The sequence below is a fragment of the Condylura cristata genome, unplaced genomic scaffold (assembly GCF_000260355.1).
Source record: "Condylura cristata isolate star-nosed mole 26May11 unplaced genomic scaffold, ConCri1.0 scaffold00005, whole genome shotgun sequence".
Classification (NCBI taxonomy): Eukaryota; Metazoa; Chordata; class Mammalia; order Eulipotyphla; family Talpidae; genus Condylura; species Condylura cristata.
The window spans coordinates 62158491-62176693 of record NW_004567106.1 but is presented as its reverse complement, the minus strand read 5'-3'; the positions used below and the strand labels follow the sequence as shown (position 1 = coordinate 62176693).

Sequence of the window (18203 nt, the reverse complement as noted above, 5' to 3'; positions counted from 1 at the left end):
ATTGGATAGACTAGTGTTCATTTCATCTCTTGGTGCTCATCAGTCCTACTTGTGAAGTAGATTTACCTCAAATTTCACTGATACCAATGTAACAATTTTACTTTTTTTTTTTTTTTTAAGCATTACTTTACCTTTGGGGTTATGGTGGTATAATATAGGGGTTATTCTTCTGAGAAGAAAAGGCAATCAGAAAATCTTTGTCCGAGAGATTAGACTGAAATATACTCTCATTCACTGATTACTGAAGGCCTTTATGGACCATGCACTGTGGTGAAAATTGGTGCCAAAGTAATTTATCTTTTCCATGCACAATGAGGGGTTTTAGTGGATTGTAACTTAATGTGGATCTAATTGTGTGATGAGGTTACCGATAAGTTGAATGCAATCGGATGCTTCGTTAATAGTCTTATGTGCAGGTCCTGGGACATGTGGCCTGCTGTCTTACTTTACTAGGCCATGTCTGCAATGTTGTATTAGTTTGGAGCTAAGGGACAAGTCAAAGCAGTTCCAGAAGTGAGGAAACCTGCTGTTGAAAGGTCTGGCCATTATTGCCTGTGGGCATTGTTGGAAAGTAGGAGTAATTCATTGGGAGGAAATACATCTTAATTTTGTGTTTAGTCCCCAGCTGTAATGTAGGGCTTGTGAGGACAGGGGGTCCATCCTTGTTCAGCACCGTGTCACCAGAGCACAAACAGTAGCTGGTGTGCGTTCAGTTAACGGTTGAGTAGAGTCAATTTTGAGGAGAAGTGGTGGTCTTATATATGACTTGTTAGACTTAGTATTTATATACAAGTGTCATATATGACTTGTTAGATTTAGTATTTAAATCTTGAAAGAGGAAGTGGAATTGCCAGGGATGAAAGGTTTTAGGTGGAGAGATTTCAATTTTACAGAAGCCTTTTGTAAAACCTTAGAGGTCAACCAAGAAGCCTCTTCATGTAAGTTGACTTTTGTTATTTTCAGTGTTTCGGGAGGAGATTTAGTGACAAACATACCTGCTTCTGATAAATTATAAGCCAAGATGATTTTAGCTATCAGCACAATGGCTCTTTCTACCTTTTTACTTAAGTGATTCATGAAAAAAGTCAACTCACAGGATGCTTTTTTGTTTCTCCCCCCCTCCCCCTTTCTAAGGCACACTCCTCTTGTCTTTTCAGGCTTAAACAAAGCAAAGAACTGGATCAGTTGACCAGAGCTATTCTTCGAGAGAGGATATCAAGTGAGGAGGAACGCTCCAAGGCCAAACACCTGGTGAGTTGCAAGGCTTCAGTAGACAGAGCGTGACTATACCAGGAAATCTGCAGTGTTTGGGGAAGCTGGGTATCCTTGCCTACTTTTGGTGTTGATAATCATGTTTTCTTTGCTTAGATGTTCTTGATTTTTGCCTTTCTATTAGCCTGCAGTTGGTTGAGATTAATCATCAAGGATTGAAGGTAGGTAAGTGCATTATTGAAGATCAGCACAGGCACCCTGGCAAAGGTTTGTTTGCCCTTTGATCTCCTTGTATTTGAATCCTTTGGGACAAGCCCCTGCTGGCAACCTCCAGGGATTGATTAGTCTGGGTCATCTTCAGCAAAGGAGAGTAAGCAGCTGATGAATTTCTTTCTGGGCTTTAGAAAGAGGAAAAATGTAGAACAAGGGGTTTGAGGGGAATCATCTATTTTAAGACAAAAATTGTTTTAAAGAGAAGATTACATAAACATCTCAAAAAATGAATATTGATAGAAGAAAATTTAAAAAGCACCCGTAAATCTGTCATTCTCACTTAACCACAGTTTACACTGGGGGTGTCTCCCTCTAGATAGTTTTTCTTAGATCTGTGACATGTTTCAGAATTGGGCTAGTGCTGTATATAGTGTGTTGCCTCGTGAATATTTTCTTGCAGCACTGTGTGAGTCTTCTGAAATAGTCTTTCTTAGTTGAATAATATACTATTTTCTGTGTGCAATGTAATTTATTAAGCAGTTTCTATTCTGGGTGGAAGTGAACTGCTCTGGTTGAAGCCCAGGGAACTGCCTATTCAACTCCCATCTAGCCTTCTAGCCATCAAACCCACGTGTTGACCACTCAGAATGCTTGCTGGCATGGGGCAGAGTTAAGAATGCAGGAGGCAGGTAGGATGGGGCTAGGGTGGGGAGAACTAAGTATGCAGACTGAAAGGGCTGTGCACAGTTCAGTGGGCACTGGGTGCCAAGAGAAGGGTCAACTTCTGCTCTTTCCTGTCTTTCCCTTATTCCTTTCTTCGAGAGGCTACATGCTTAGGGCAAGATACCAAAAACAAAAATGGAAGGAAGTCCATGTGAGATGAATGAAATAATCTGTTTCTTTAGTGACTAATCCAAAATCCAGGTTAAATGGGTGGTGAACCAAGAAAGAAATGCCAACAGTTTGGTGGGCAGCCCTTAGGAGATGCACCCACTGAATGGAACTGAAGCCAGGAGATGGGGAAGGAAAATCATTTGTTAGGGAAGAGGGGCAACTTCAGAATTAAAGATGTTCAGTGGTGAGTAATTCAGCCCTGGGTGACAGCTGCTGCACTCCGGAGCTTCAGAGTTTGGGGCGGGTGGTGGTGGGGGGCAGTTGAAAACACATCAGACCAGTGTGTTGAACAGTCATTTCCATGTATATTCTGGCTGTGGGTCAGGGGTGGGGAGGAGAGGGTTAATGGTGCTTCTGTTTGAGGAAGGTGGGGAGCAAGCTTTTAGATCCCAGTAGGCACAGACGACCTCAGCTGGCATTTTTCTTCATGCCCAAGCTTTTCCCATTGACCCTTGAGGATCTCCCTTCTCAGCAACTTGTGTCTAAATTTGGGTACAAAGAGCCTAAATTTGGGCACATTGTCCCTATTTTATCAGTTCAGGAAGACAAAAAAGATTGGGATGTTTTCAAAAAACTCATTAAACCCACACATGCACACGACAAGGCATGAAAGAGTCTTCACCCAAAAAATGGGAAAGTATAAACAATTTCTTACCCAACAGCAAGTAAAATAGTATGTGACTAGTATGTGACATTGTTGCTGGGATTTCTCTTTGTACTTCCTACATCTTGTCTGTTGCCCGTCTATGTGTTTTTGCTTAGCGGGTTGAGCGTAAGGAGCTGGCACTGTACATTCTGTCCTGTAGGTGTCTTATGTCCTGACTCGGGGGCAAATTACAGATGGCAGATTACCCAACTCACACCTCTAAATTCCAGCTGTGATCATACTGTTACCCACTAGCACCCTTGAAGCATGTATGGGTAGAAGTAGGATTGACAGGTAGGCTGACTGCTGACCAGAGTTCTGTCCTGGCTTGTGTGTTGTCAGACATGGACTCAGCAACATGACTGTCCAGGTACCTGAGGATCCCCACTTTATTTGCTAAATCACCCCCTTTGTTATTTGTTATTATAGAAGACAGGTATATTCACCAGGTTAAGACGAGAAAGTAAATACAGGAGATGTTACCAACACTTAAATTACCACTGTCCAGAGATGAATTAACATTCCGGTGTATTGTTTTTTTATATTCCTTGTCACAGTCCACTAAGTCTGTATAAGACATTTATGTCCTAGTGTGTGTATGCATTTTTCCAAGCTCTTACACTAACCACATTTAAAAAGTTTTGAACTATATATGAGAGAGGTCTTTCCGCACCAACAAATATGTATTTGTGTAATCATTTAAAATGGTTGATTGTATTTCACTGAGTTTTCCTCATTAAAATATTATAAGGATATTATAAAGCACTTGGAAAATAATAAAAATTGCTAAGACACCACTCATTAGGATGGCTATTATGAGAAAAGTAGACAATAAATTTATTGGTCATGATGTTACAGAAATGTGAAGTAGTGCAGCTACTCTGAAAACAGTATGCCAGTTCCTCAACCTGTGAAAAATAGAATTACCTTCTGATGTAGCAATCCCATTTCTGGGTGGTGCCTGAAAAGAGTTGAAAGTAGGGTCTTGTGTTGCTATTTGGAATCTATGTTCATAGCATTATCCACATAGTGAAAAGGTAGCCTCAACTCAAGTGCTGACCTACAGAGGATGCATTAACAGAAACACACATGTACGTGCACACACACACAAAATGAAGTATTATTCAGTCTTAAGAAAGAAGGGAATCCTAACACATGTTGCAATACAGATGACCATAATGACATCATGGTCAGCAAAATAGGCTAGTCACAGAAAACATGCTGTATGATTCCACTTACATGAGCACCTTAGGGAAGTCAAATTCAAAGGGACCAACAGCGGGAGAGTCTGGAGCGTGGTTGACAGGAGAAGAGAGCTTTTGAACAGGTGTGGAGTTTCAATTTTGCAAGATGAGAAGAATTCTAGAGATGGGTTTTCTAGCAGTATGAATCTACTTTATTTATGAACTGTATGCTTCCAAATGGTTAAGAAGAGAGATTTTGTGTTATCTATGCTTAAGCACAGTTAAAAATTAGTAAATAGTACTAGGGAAAAGAGAATTGCATAGCAGTAAGTTTATAGCAATATAAAGGTTCTCCCACTTCCAAATGTACCATCCTCTTTGGAGTTCCCTGGAGAAAGTTGTCATGTATCTTAACTTTGCAACTTCAGTAACTTCTTTGAAAGTTATTTATATTTACTTTGGTTGAGCTAATGTTGGTTTCCAACACTGTACATGACTTAGGGGTACAGGTCTTCAGATGTGTGCTACCACCCCACCCCCCCCAGTCACCTTCTCAGCAACCCATCAAGCCCCCTTATCTTCACCTCCTCTGCTCCCCAAAGCCCTGCAGTTAGATGCAGGCTGTGCCTTTGCTTCATTCCTTTGTAGTCTACATATGAATGAAATTACCTGGCATTTGTCTTTCTCTTCTAACTTAACTTGGATACTATGAAGTTCTTTCTGCCACTTTCTTCCTAGGTACATAGCAGATCTCCATATTTTCAGCCACCATCATGTAAACCAGATTGTGTGGTGGAGATCCTCAGAATCCACAATTCCTGAGCACGCCCACACCCAAATAGTGTTGGCACTGGTCCTGCTGTGGGTGCTTTATCCCCATGACTTTCTTAGTAATACCTGCGACTCAGTGATGGCCCAGCCTTGCTTTGTTCCTCTTTATTTAGAACCCAAATGTTGCAGCCAGCAAGAAAGTAAAGGTTGGATTTCACACATTTGAAGGAATTGGAAAGCTGTCTTTCAGGACTTGTGGGGGAAAAAAAAAAAAAACCCTGATGTGATGTTGGTACTGTGAAATCAAACTGCTCCTCGCCTCCCGGCTACCTCCGCCCACTAGCAGTTGACATTTCGGTTGCTGTCTCCTAGATGTAGCCCAGGCTTCCTTCCCACAGTTGTTGTAGCAGCTCGCTTTATTGAAGCACTTTGAAGGGCAAAGTCACAGTGGCCCTGATGTTGAAGTTTTAAAATTGGATCAGATCAAAACTTTCCCCTCTGGAAGGTTTTCTTTAGCTGGAGAAGCTGTTAGTCCTGCTCTAGATTCGAGAAAAATCCGCCGGGAGCCCCCCCCCCCCCCCCTTACCTCTCCTTGACAGGTAGCAATGTCTTAATCAGCTGATTTTACCCAGGGCTTTTGATGGGAGACTGAAATGATCATTTAACCCATGTGAAAATGTTAAGTAAAATTCACATTAAAGTTACGCTTCTTAAGAGCAGGAAAGCAACTCTAAAGAATAAAGACTAATTAAAAGGACACCACCAGGAAACCTATAAAGTTAATTCAACTTGACCTTTTGTATATCTTAAGATTTCATACATATTAATCTAATATTTGCCATTTCATTAGGCTTTTTTTTTTAATTAAAGGGTAGGCAATTGTGCTTTTTTTTTTGACTTGGCAATTTATATTTGATTTCTTTTTAAAATGTCAAAATTTTTATTCACTCTTATTTTCTTATTCAGATTTGCTGGGCTGATATTTGTCCTTTCTTTTTATCACTGTAGAACTATGTATCATTTCTTCTTTAGTCTAAACTCAAAAAAAAAAAAAAAAAGCCCCTATTCACTTTAGGAAAATGCTTACTGAAATAATCCAACTCTTATGCCTAAATGGGATATGTTCTTCACTCCTTTACTCTTTGGGCTGATGGTTTATTGAGTTTTACTGAGTGGAAAGTATTGTACTAGATACTGAGGACATGTAATGATATATAAGAGACACCCTTGTCCTTGTGGACTTTATCATGTGGAGGAGACAGAATAAAAATAATTTTAAAAAGTGCTAAGTCTGGACCCTCCCTGGTGGCACAGCGGGTTAAAACACAGCACTAAGAAGCTAATGCCACTTCAGCACGAGTTCTATCCATGCCCTGGAGGTGACCCACATGGCTCCTCAGACCTCTCCTGACCCCCCCCGCTGCTCCCCTCAGCAGTGTACTTAGTCAGTTGGCCTGTGCTACTCCCTGCTCTGTCTCTGGTGAATACTCTCACTGCCCCCGCACCTCTGGCCTGTCCCCCAGTTCTGTATGCATAAATAAATCCTTTTTTAAAAATGTGCTAAGTCTGTTAGAGAGCCAGGCTACTTAGGTTCTTATGAGATTCTCACTTTTGTGAAAGCAGGTGCTTTCTTTCCTTGAAGTTGTTATTCTCTCAGCATTCCTTCTTCATTCCTTCATTCATCACACACTTGAACGCCTAGGGTATGCCAGGGGTAGCCAATATAAACAATACATACCTGATGATTGAAGAAATGAAGAATTGAATCTCTTCAAGCTCTGGTAATGGGAGCAGGGGCAGTGGGAAAGAATAGAAGTTTTTTTTCTCAGAGAAGTAGTGCCTGAGCCCAATCTTGAAGCAGGAGTAGGAATGATGAGACTTATGCTATTGCTTGGAGATGTGTGAAAACTGGGAGTGGGGGTGGGGGCATTGGGCACTACTGGCACTGGCTGAGGGGGAAGTATGGGGCAAGGGTCATTGAAGTATGAGGCAGAAGAAGCTGGCAGGACTGACAACATGAGGGCCATGCATGCCATGCAAAGACTCAGGTGTTCTTGCTCCCATGCACACACACAGACGCGCTTTCTCCCTCTCTCTCTCTCTCTCTCTCACACACACACACACACACACACACACACACAGATTTGAAGGGGAGAAATGAAATGATTAGATGGGCTTGAGATTGCTCAGTCTAGTGAGTTGAGAAGGCAGAGCAGAGGAGGAAATGAATGGGAACAGATCATCCGTCAAATTGTTGGGCACTTTGGTCCTCTCCTGCATTCCTCTCCAGTGTGCACCTGTTGCGCGCTGTCTACGTCCCAGGTGCTGCGAGTTGCTGGGGATGCCTTCATACACAGACCCTGCTGTCTGCCTTCAGCAGCTCTCCAACTAAGAGTAGTGTTTGTGGGAAAAGTCACTCTCGGCTTGGATTTTTCTTTTCTTTCCAGAAGTATGTTATAATTTTTGGATTTGTAAAACCTCATGGTGTTTTGAAGAAATAGCACTAAAACAAATAGGGTAGGTGAGTGCATAAATTTAGTTTTTGCAAATTTAAGCGACTGTTACACCAAAATGTCACTTTTCATCCCCAGTTTCTTTTTTGTCTGAAATGCACCAGTGAAGCAATCAAGAAAAAGAATTGATTAATTTTGTGCTGTGTGCTTCTCAGTTCTGTGTTTTGTTTGTGCTTCAAACTGTGACAGTTGAAATTTCATGCTAAAAGAGAAAAAGGCTTTAAATTTGGGGTATGGAGGAAAATGACTAAATTAAAGGAAGTAGATAAGAATACTACTGCTGCTGAAATATAAGTGAGGTTCTGCACAAGGGCACAGCATACAATTGAGGTTGTAATTTCGAAATGATAACATGGTTCTGCTCAAAAGTTCTGTGTAAAGAACAGTAAGAGTGATCACTTGGGGCTTTTAGTATTATTTAAATTAACCAGGTGAATGAAGTTGTAGTGTACCAGTGGTTATTCTGGGTTCTTTTATTGGGCACTGAAAAATACTTATTTTATTTTTTTTTTGCTATTTTGGGGTACAATTTAGTACTCTGATTATAACCCCTATGAACGTGTTCCTGATTATTTAGACTGCGTGCCAGTTTCCTTGCTACAGCCACTCCTTCCCAATTGTTCTGATACCCAGGGAGTATTAGTCTGCTTTGCATGCCAAAAATAAAGTTAATGATTTTGATCTTTTGCTTTTGAGGACTACTGAAATACATGTTTGAGGGGTTTAGGTCTCTTTAGTATAAATGAGACATGTCCCTCGGTGTTTGCACAGTGCCTGGAATCATCTGCCTGTCCCACTCATTTAAATCTTGCTCAGTTATCTTAGCACGAAACTTGAAGGGCAGCACTGGTCAGGACAGCTGGGAGCAGGGACACCCTGCGTCACTTTGCCTGTGTGTCTCAATTCAGTGGTCGTGTTTCCAGCACAAAGCATCTGTGCCCCGTCATCATCCTTTAAATTCTTGTTTAGCATATGTGGTCCTGGCTTCCTGCATGTGGGGAAGCAGCATAGGGATTGTCAACTGGAACTCGCACAGTCCTAGCAAGGGAGGACTAATCAGATATGCCATGGAGCAGCAGGGAAGGTTCTGGTACGTTTGTTTGCTACTGCAGTAGTAAAAGGGAGAAACCTGTTCGGTCTCAGTTTGCCAGCCAAGGTATATGTTATCAATCCGTGGAAAGAATAGAATTGCTAGTAGAGATGTCAATATTGCTTGTATACTAAAAGCTTACGCAGGTGAGTGTATTTCTGCCTTCTAGCAGTGTGTCACATTGAGCTAATACAGAGGGGAAGGGCCAGAAAGAGGGAAGGGCTGAGCATCCAATAGTGGAAGTGAAGCCTCACTATCAAGGTTGGGGGTGGGGGGGGGTCAGTCCAGAAAACATAGTGTGCAGCTGAGAGCGACTCTGTGGTGTTACCCTTTTCCAAGCCACACCCTCAGACCATGACCTTGTTGACAAAGTGATTAGAGAAGAAAAGAGCAGGGTTGAGTTTAATGCTATACTCATCAGTTCCTGCCACAACAAGTTTAAGATTACTTGAGGAGGAACTCTGCCAAAGGTGCTATCTTATTTTTACTCTAAATGTGCTTACAAAACTTCTTCCGGTTGCCTGTACCCCGGCTGACTCAGGGCACCTCTTGTTGAGGGGTTGTCCTGCCCTGTTGCCCCACTGTAAATGGTGTATGGATGTGCCATCAGTTGGCCATTATTGGTGTCAAGGTGAGGTATGGAGAGCACTGAGTAAAAATCCATAGGTAACTAGAGTGTGGTGGGCTGGTTATGATTCCATCTTTTTATAATGACCTGGCATTTATTGTTAATTTATTTGCTTCACTGCCTGGTCTGAAATGAATTGTTATTTGGACCATGGACTTTTATCAGATTGACATCAGACTCTCATTTCCTGCTAAAGAGACTTTGAAATATGGCCTCAAATGTTTGCTTTAAACTGTAACAAACTAAAAGTTTAACATGAGCATAATGAAGTCTGTCAATCCTTGCACATCCCACATAAGAGATTTGCACGTTATCTCTTGAATCAAACCATAAGGCAAATGGTTCCTTTTTTGTTTAACAGCAGTCTTGCTAGTTTTTCTTGATGGCAAGTCTTAGGACTGTCAGTTCTGATAAAGCCTTGGGGAATTGTTTTCAAACTATTGTACATGGGCTGTGGTTTAGAGAATTCAGTGGTGACTTGAATAGCAGTCATGTTTACTGGGTGACATACTATGCTCTCTGAGATCTGCTTCATGTCTGTTATTGAGCATCAAACTCTTCACAGTGTGGAACATCCTCGGACAGCTCTGTATTCTTTTCTGTATCCCTGCTTTAGTTGCTTAAGTAGGATACCTAAATGGGTCTGGTTATGTTCTCCCTGTGTTTTTTGATGTTTGGAACTAGGTCTTGGTTTGGGGGTTGGAGGGTTTATTTTTGTGTGAACCAGGGTTATTTCCTTAACCATAAAGGCATTTACCATTTTATTCCAAAGGGGTGCTCTCCATTCTTTTCTTTACTAACTATATTTTAAGGATGACTTCTCTTGAAAATACCGAGGGGCTGAATTACCAAACGAAGTAAAGCTTCCATTCTCCAGAGAGCAGGAATCTGTTTACAAACCTGCAGTATTTATTACATACCTCATTTAGCCCATTCATCATTTTAATAGAAAAATGAGTCATTTTAGATGATTCTGAAATAATTCGAGGTAAGCTACATAGCCCCAGGCAGAATATGATTTACTCAGACATCACCACACTTATTTAAAAAATATATAATGGGGTGATCAACACCAATAATTTATGATTATGCATGGCAAGCTTATCAGATATCTTCATTGTCAGAGAATCTGTTGACAAGAAGTTTAGGGAGTTTTCTCACCAACTTCTCCTTAGTCTCCTGTCTTTTATGACAAATGGCTCCAAAGTTCTTTACTCAGTGGTGTGTCTAAATATCTTCTACCTGTTTAAAAACAGTATGAATATGGATTTAATTCTGTCTAGATTTCTGTTTAACATCCTCTTGATGAGAAAGAATAATAGTGTTATGGAGGTCAGGTCTGTTGTGGATTATGAAACCTACTTAAGTACATTTTTTTCTTAGAAGTTAAGTATGCATCCTTTTTCTCATTTCATTAGCCATTCTGATTCTTAGGAACACGGCTGGCTGCTCATCTGATACTGTAACTCTGAACCCAACAGCATGTTTCTAGGTAGTTTCTGGAGAGCCATGTCTATGAGCCATTTAATAACCAGCACTCCAACAAAGGCACTATGTGTTTTTAGTACTTTTCACCTAGCCAAGAGCTTTCAAGTTCTGTATCTTATTTGTTGTTCATAAATGGTTGATATGGGCAGGACTTCTAATCATTCCTTTTAGAGACAATGTAAGAAACATGCAAAGTGACAAGGGCAGATCTAGAGCATCGAGATCCCACTGCCCAGGTGGTCTTATTTTGGGCACAGCATAGCAAATTTAGTTATTTTTTCATCTGTAGTGGGTCAGACCCATTGAAACAGAAAGTGTGATCTTTTAGGGGCAAGGCATATGGACCAAGCCAAAGTCACTGTAAGAATAAATAAAAACATCAAAGAAATCATGCCTGTGATGAGCAGACACAGGACAGGAGAAAATGATTGATGGTGCCGTGGGTCCGCTCAGCACAGAGAGGTGTCCTGCACGTTACTGCTCAGGGAATTCATGCATCCATGACACTGTCGTGGGGAGAGGATCATCTGTTTCATGGCAAGGAATGGAGGAATGGAGGGATGCATGTTAGAAGTAAGGTTTCCTTGTAAACCATTTTGCAGTGGAAAAGCTCTGGTACTTCAATGTATAAATTTCAGTCTTCCAACAAAACTTCAGTGAGTCCCTGCATCACAAAGAGTACTCATTAAACAAAGGGTTCTTGTAGACTCCCTAAAAGTAGACAGTAGGCTTTTAAGTCATGTGCCTTTGTTCTCCTTAGAAAATGTTTGCTGTGATCTTGTGTCTTGCGGGGAGCGAGGTGAGACAAACTTAAGGACCTGGTCTGTATCAATGACCAGTCCTTCTGCCCTCAGAAGAGTAGCAATAGCTAACGGGAGCAAAGTTCCCTTTTCCATGGACAATGTGAACTCTTCCTTGCAGAATAGATAAGAGAGGCTTCAATTATTTTTCTACTTTGATGAAAAGATGTGTAAATTTGGTGGGAGGCTTGCTGGGAAGAATAGAGGTAGACTTGCAGTGATGAGTTATTTTTAAGAGTAAGTAAATGCAATACACGTTAGCAGTGCCCACTCAACTTGAGCAGTAGATTCAGTCAATTTTGTGTTTTCATTGGAAGTGAAGATAGTCTATAGGCTTTACTTATAAAGTTAAGCTCTGTATAGAATTAAAAAAAAAATTAAACTGTCATTGACCAATTGATCATTTTGGGGGTTTTGTGAAGTTAAAAACAAACTGAAGCATTTTGAATAGCGTTATAGCATTGTAATGTATTTTCAATTGTGCTTCATAATCCCAAGAATAATTTTTATTGGCAGCCACTTAATTCATTTAATTCATAGAAAAATTAGTTTATTTCCTAAAGGAAGCTCTTTACTCACAGCTCTGGTAGAATGGTAGGGAAGAGCTGTTAACTAATTTTTCATTTTGTTTTCTGTTGTTAAAAGTGAGCATAAAAATTGCTATACATGGATGTATGTATGTATAATTTGCGATGTATGGGGTAAAGACACTTTTAGACCAGCATAAAAGTGGAATTTAAAAATTTTAAATCTTAATAAGTTTTTGTTTTTACTCTGTGATAATATTTAGCTGATGGAAGAATTGTGTGAACAAAGAATTTGAGTCAGATTCATCATTTTTTTTTTATTACAAAGTTTATTTTTACATCATTTTGCACATTTTTTTTTTCCATCTCGATTGTAATCCCTGCGGGTTTCCCATCACCAGATCACCCCTGTGCCAGATTCATCATTTTTAAATATTTACCAGATTGCTTTATCATCCTTCTCTAGACTATACATTTCCAGAACCATCTGAGTGTAGATGGCAGATAGCATACCCTTAATATTTCTACCCATTAAAAAATTAGTATTTCTTATTAACCAAGAAAATAGCATTGATACAATACTTCATTTTTAATCCAGATTCCAGTGTTGTCTGTTGCTCCAATAATATTCCTTATGGCACTTTGTCCTTGTGGTACAAGGAGCATTCTAGAGTTATATGTTGTATTTTGCTGTCAGGTCTGAAAATACTATTTGCAAACACCAGAGTCAAGATCAGTAGTGTGTTGACTTCAATGGCTGGACTCTTGCTGTCCTCGCTGGAGTTTTGGAAAGACAGTAGAGAGGATACCCATGTGAAGAGTTTCATTCACAAGTTGTTTAGATGAACATTCTGTATTTGTTGGTGAGGACACAATCATTCTGAAGATTTTCTTTTCACAGGCCCAAACTGAACCACCTTGAATGCTTTCACCAATGTCTGTCTAGATCCCTTGACTTGAAAATGTTGCATGTATCTAAATCTGCTCACTAAATATTGCTCTAGAGTCAACTCTCTGTACTTAGTTTTTTGAACATTCATTTTGTCTGAAATTGCCTTCTCTCTGTCCTGCTCCCCAGATAGCTCCATGTAATATTAGGCACCTTTTTTTTTTTTTTTGTGCCCTTTGTCTCATTCCGTATAAAATGAGGACAAAATTAATAATGTATTTTCTTTCAAATGTGTTACCTTGATGAATAAATATATAAATACAGAAGTTCTTTGAGAATGCAGAGTTTTCTCTACTTAAAAATTGACTTTTCATGAAGTAATTTTGTTTAATGAATAGGTTACCAATTCCAAGAGTCACCTCTATTTTAGTTTTCTTTAGTTATTAAAAGAAGTGCATTAAAAGCAAATAGTTCAAGTTGAAAGCCTCTATTTTCTTGGCTAAAGTGGAGTTTTGTTATTGAAAACTTATTCTGCACTTGATCTTAGCCAAAAGACTGGCGATGAAACTTTATTGTGAATGTTAGAGGTGGTTTATCAACAGCACACGTATGTGTAAGTGCTCTTTGTCACTGTGTTCAAAGGGCCAAAATGAGTAGGATCCTTTTCTTGGACTCTTTTCTGTTGACTTCAAATGGAAACCTAGATTCCTATTAGAAACAAGAATATTTAGAAGTAAATATTCAATCAAGTTAAAGGACACAGAACCTAATCTCTTTATACCCTTAAAAATGAATAAATTAGAGCCTGGAAATTTTGTATTACAGTGGACTAACACCCCCCAAATGCCTCCCATGGTTTTCATTTTCAGTCCATTTCTTCAGTTCATTAAACTCACTTGTTAGTTTTCACTGTGCTCATTGTATTTCCATCTTGTCCCTAAGTGACATGGTTTTTTCTTTGCCCAGCTCACTGTCGCATTGCACCCCCTTGTTAAAATCACAGTGGGGAGCTCTCCTTGGTGGTGCAGTGGATTAAAGCACCTCATTATGAAGCTCTCTGAAGCCACTGCAGCACGAGTTTGATCCTCTGCCTGGGAGCTGACCCACATGGCTGGCAGACCTCTCCTGACCCGCCCGCTGCTCCCCTCAGCAGTGTACTTCGTCGTTCTGCCTGTTCTGCTCCCCACTCTGTCTCTGGTGAATCTTCTCACCCACCACTCCTCTGGCTGTACCCCAGTTCTGTATGCATAAATAATTAAATCTTAAAAAAAAAAAAGTTAAGTGGAAGTGTTAATTCAGTTAACACTTTATTATAAAAAAAAAAAAAATCACAGCGGCACGTGGATGGTGGCATCTCTCTCCTGCCCCTATTATGTCCTGCCGGCATGAGTGACAGGCAAATGGAATGATGTTTCAAAAAAAAATTCTGGTAACTCCTTGAAGTCCCTATATTATAAAGGAACTGGCTCAGTTCCAACCCCCAAGGCATACGAAGGAATACGTTCGAAATAACAACTTCCTCTTGAATGAAGCACATTTTAGCCACGTAGTTCCATCTTGTAGACCACCATTTCTGAGATCTGCGCCACGCATGTGTCAAGGTGCTGCTGCCCCACCATCTCTTCTGTCCTCTCTTTGAATATTTTCCTCCCCGAGCCTGAGAAACATGAACACCGGGCCCTGCAGACTGACACAACAAAAGCCGACTCTTGAAGTAGTCAGGTTTTCTCCTTGTAAATGACACAGTACAAATGCATGTGGTGGATTAGAATATGTTCACCTTGACAGAAATCTTTTACTTGAAGTGAAAACGCCTCCTGTGAACTCCGATCTCGACGAAGGTGGTGGCTCGGAGCCGAGTGCCTTGCAGAGACGGCAAGCTCCTCGCGCTCCATTGTGGAGATAACGTTTGTTTCTTGAGTCTCAGCTTCCAGTTGGTTATAATCTTGTCTCCGCTTGCCCGGTTTCCAGAATACTTCAGTTTTCATGTCTTCTTGGCCTTTTTTCTCAAGAAGTGGGGGGCCGGGTGGGGGAAGATGTTAGCTTTTTGTCTGGCAGATAGTAAAAAGCCTGTTTGAGTTCCCTAGTCAATAATTGTAAAATAACTAGAAATGGATCCATGCCAGCTGTAAATCCATCCATGCATTTCTATTAACGTTTGTCACCCCAGAGTAGCAGTACAAAAGACGACCTGTCCCCATTATCTCTGCAAACAGGACAGAAGCAGGTAACAGGCCCTTGCATTAAGAGCATGTTCTGACGGTGTGCACAGTTTGATAGAAGGCTGGGGTGTGTGTGTGTTTCTCTTCAAATGTGTAATATTTACTTTGCAGGAGATGGGAAAACGTCAGATATGCAAGCACCACATAACCTAAAGCTTATCCTTCAAGGTGTTGAATCGGTTTGATGTTCCTAATAGCTCATGCCTCCCCCCCCCACGTATAATTCTCACTGATATGGTATGGCCTCTTCCTCTGCCCTGTTTGACCTGAGATACTTCCTTTTCTCTCAAAGTGAAGTTAGCGGGGAATAGGGCTGCGGTTTTTAATTTGTTAAGGCTGCCATTGGTAGGCACACTTGTGCTAGCTGATACTTGGGGAACAGGGGCACATCTTCTCATCACCCAGTTGTTGTGATGAGGCATTAGCTGGCCAGATTACCACCTTGTCACTGTGGAGATTTTAGAAGGCCTGGAGGTTCTACCCCAACAAGACACGTTCACTTCGGGACATGTTACCCGAGTGTGTGGACTGCAGTAAAGTGTCTTAGAGATAAGGGGGAAGCAGTTGTCTTACGATAAAGTCAACACATACTGTGAGTGACTGCAGAGCAGCCTTGAATATATTAGCATGTTGCAAGCAAGAGGTATCATTCTTTATTTTTCCATCTTTAAAGTTTTAAAAAGATTTACTATCAGTACTCATGTTTGCACTATGTTTGGTGGAATAAAAGGCATTATTCATTTATATTTGTTTATTAGCTGCACAGGCAGAAAGTTTGGGATTGATTTTTTTTTCTTTTTAATTTTGACCTTATAGTTCAAAAGCTTTGTTTTACTTGATTCTCTGAATGGAATAAGTATGAATTCATTTATTACAATTTTGTAAAAAAAAAAATCAATTATTATTTTAAAGAGGTTTTGTAGAGAAGGTACGAAAAGATTCAGAAAGCAAGCTGGGCCTTTCTGCAGGGTCCTGCCTCACCCTGCCTGGCCTGGTGGTGCGTGTTCTCCTGGTGATGCCAACAGCACGCTCTCGCAGCCTCCTGCCTACACTCTCTCAGGTCAGAAAGCCTATCAAAGAGCTCTCCAGTTATGACTGGGCTTTCCACGTAGATGGCCTGCAGAAAGAGCGTATCTTGTCTGGAAGTCCCATATGCTAGTTCTCTTGGGCAGATGTGATTCTTATTTTAAAGTGATAATTTAGCCGTTCGGTTGATCTGTAAGTGTCTGTAAACTTCCGAGCCTGCAGACAGAGTCGGCTTCTGGATGTGTCAACCTGCTTTACCAGCGTCATCTTCACCCGAGGCCTTGGGGCAGGCCCATGCCCTGTGCTTGTGCTGCATAGACCTTCTTTCCTCAAAACCTCATGGGAGAACAGGAATGGGAAAGGGGGCCCTGGAGGCAGGACTTTGGGGTGCAAGTCCTCCCAAGGCAGAGTGCTGCAGCCTTCTGTACAGTGCTGACCAGAACCTGCTGTTTGGGGCTCTAGCTCCTGCCTTGTCCCTTTCTCGGAGACCACTTGGGTTTGGTACAGGTGGAGGCAAAGGCATCTTGCACAATCAGTGGTTCTTGTTAGACCTTGAAGCAGCCTTAGGAACCATTCTGGGGTAAAGGGGCAGCTCCCTGTCCAACATGTTTCAGACTTGTCCCCATGCTGCTTTCCAGAAGACAGAGGGTTGTGGGCTGGAGAACAAGAAGGCTGGGGTCCCCCTCTTAAGTTTGCTCCAGGTTGGGATTCGAAGCCTCTGGCCAGTAGGGCAACACACTGAAAGCATCTGGCTAGATGATGCTTCCACAGACCCAGGGTGCGATTATTTTATACAGAGTCACCTTCCCTGCCTCTTTCTTACATGTTGCTGTTTTCTCAGCTGCTCGTTCTCTCCTCCAGGAGCTGGGCAAAACAGGGAGTTGGACTGGGATCTTATGCCAAAGTCTCCCTTAACAGAATGAGGGAAATGGCCCTCCTAGCCATCGGCTGTCTGCAAGGCCTCTGTTGTGACAAGGTGTGAGTCAGTCCCTGACTCCTCTCTGTTCCTGCCTTGTAATGCAATGGTCAGATACAGTGACTAGAGCTCAGTGGCGACCCCCCACTGTGTGTGAGGTCACATTGTGTGGATATGGAATTAGAATTAAGTTCTTACTATTTGAAGCATAGCCTGACCCTCAATCCCATGACCATTGATATAGCTAGAGTGAAGTTATTTTCTTCCTTTTGTCTTATATCTGCGTGTGTGTGTGTGTGTATGAGCATATGTGGGGGCAACACTCCTTTGCATTCTGTGCATTTGAAACTTATTTAGAGTCGACTGTATGCTTGGCCTGCTGGTCTACAAGTTGGGAATACATGAACACCTACAAAACTAAATAAATTCCAGCCGTAGTGGAGAGAACACTTTCATAGGAGGAATTGGCTATAGATTATTCGCCTGCAAGACTTTCAGATTAGGAGAAAGGAATTAACCCTTGTGCAATGAACATTGTTAGGCGAGTAACGCTCTCCTCCAGCCTCTGGATCCGCTGCCTTTTACGGACAGAGGACTTTATCATTAATCAGGGTGTTTTTACTTGTATTTGTAAACAATTTTGATAATTGGCTTGGGTGACCATGTTTTGGAAAACATTCTTTTAAACTGCGCAACAGTGTGGAAATACTGGACTCAGTGTTAGTAAATCTGTATTACTCTGGGTTCTTCAGAGAAATCGAGCCAATGAGGGTGTGGGTGGACGTGTGTGGGGTGGGGGGTGCGTGCGTGGTGTGTATGTGTACATGCATACACATACACACACATGGATTTATATTAAGAAATTGGCTCATGTGTTTGTAGGCACTGACAAGTCAAAAATCTTCAGAATCGGTGATCCAGGAGAGAAATGAGTGTTAAAGCCGTAGCTGGGAGATAGCAGTGTTTCTTCTTTGGGGAATCTTGGCCTAAAAACTCTAACAGAATTCTGCTGCCCTTGCAGCCTTTCTGGGCAGGGTTTCATGGCATGTTTTGAGCTGCACCCCTTGAGGACAGGTTGATCCACAAATAGTTGGATCTGTGGCTGAGGGCTGCCCTTACCTGGGAGTGAGGCAGAGTTCCTTTTCTTTTTAAATATTTATGCATACAGAACAGAGGTGCAAGGG

General features: G+C 41.3%; 1 protein-coding gene across 3 annotated transcripts in view; it reads left to right on the top strand.

The window, feature by feature from the left end:
- Positions 1–18203, top strand: part of CHCHD3 (coiled-coil-helix-coiled-coil-helix domain containing 3) — a 236971-nt gene that overhangs the window by 86719 nt on the left and 132049 nt on the right. For all 3 annotated transcript variants that reach the window (XM_012721054.1, XM_012721053.1, XM_012721052.1), the window contains exon 4: positions 1158–1251. In XM_012721054.1, the coding sequence (XP_012576508.1) occupies positions 1158–1251 (94 nt within the window). The remainder of the gene's footprint in view (positions 1–1157; positions 1252–18203) is intronic.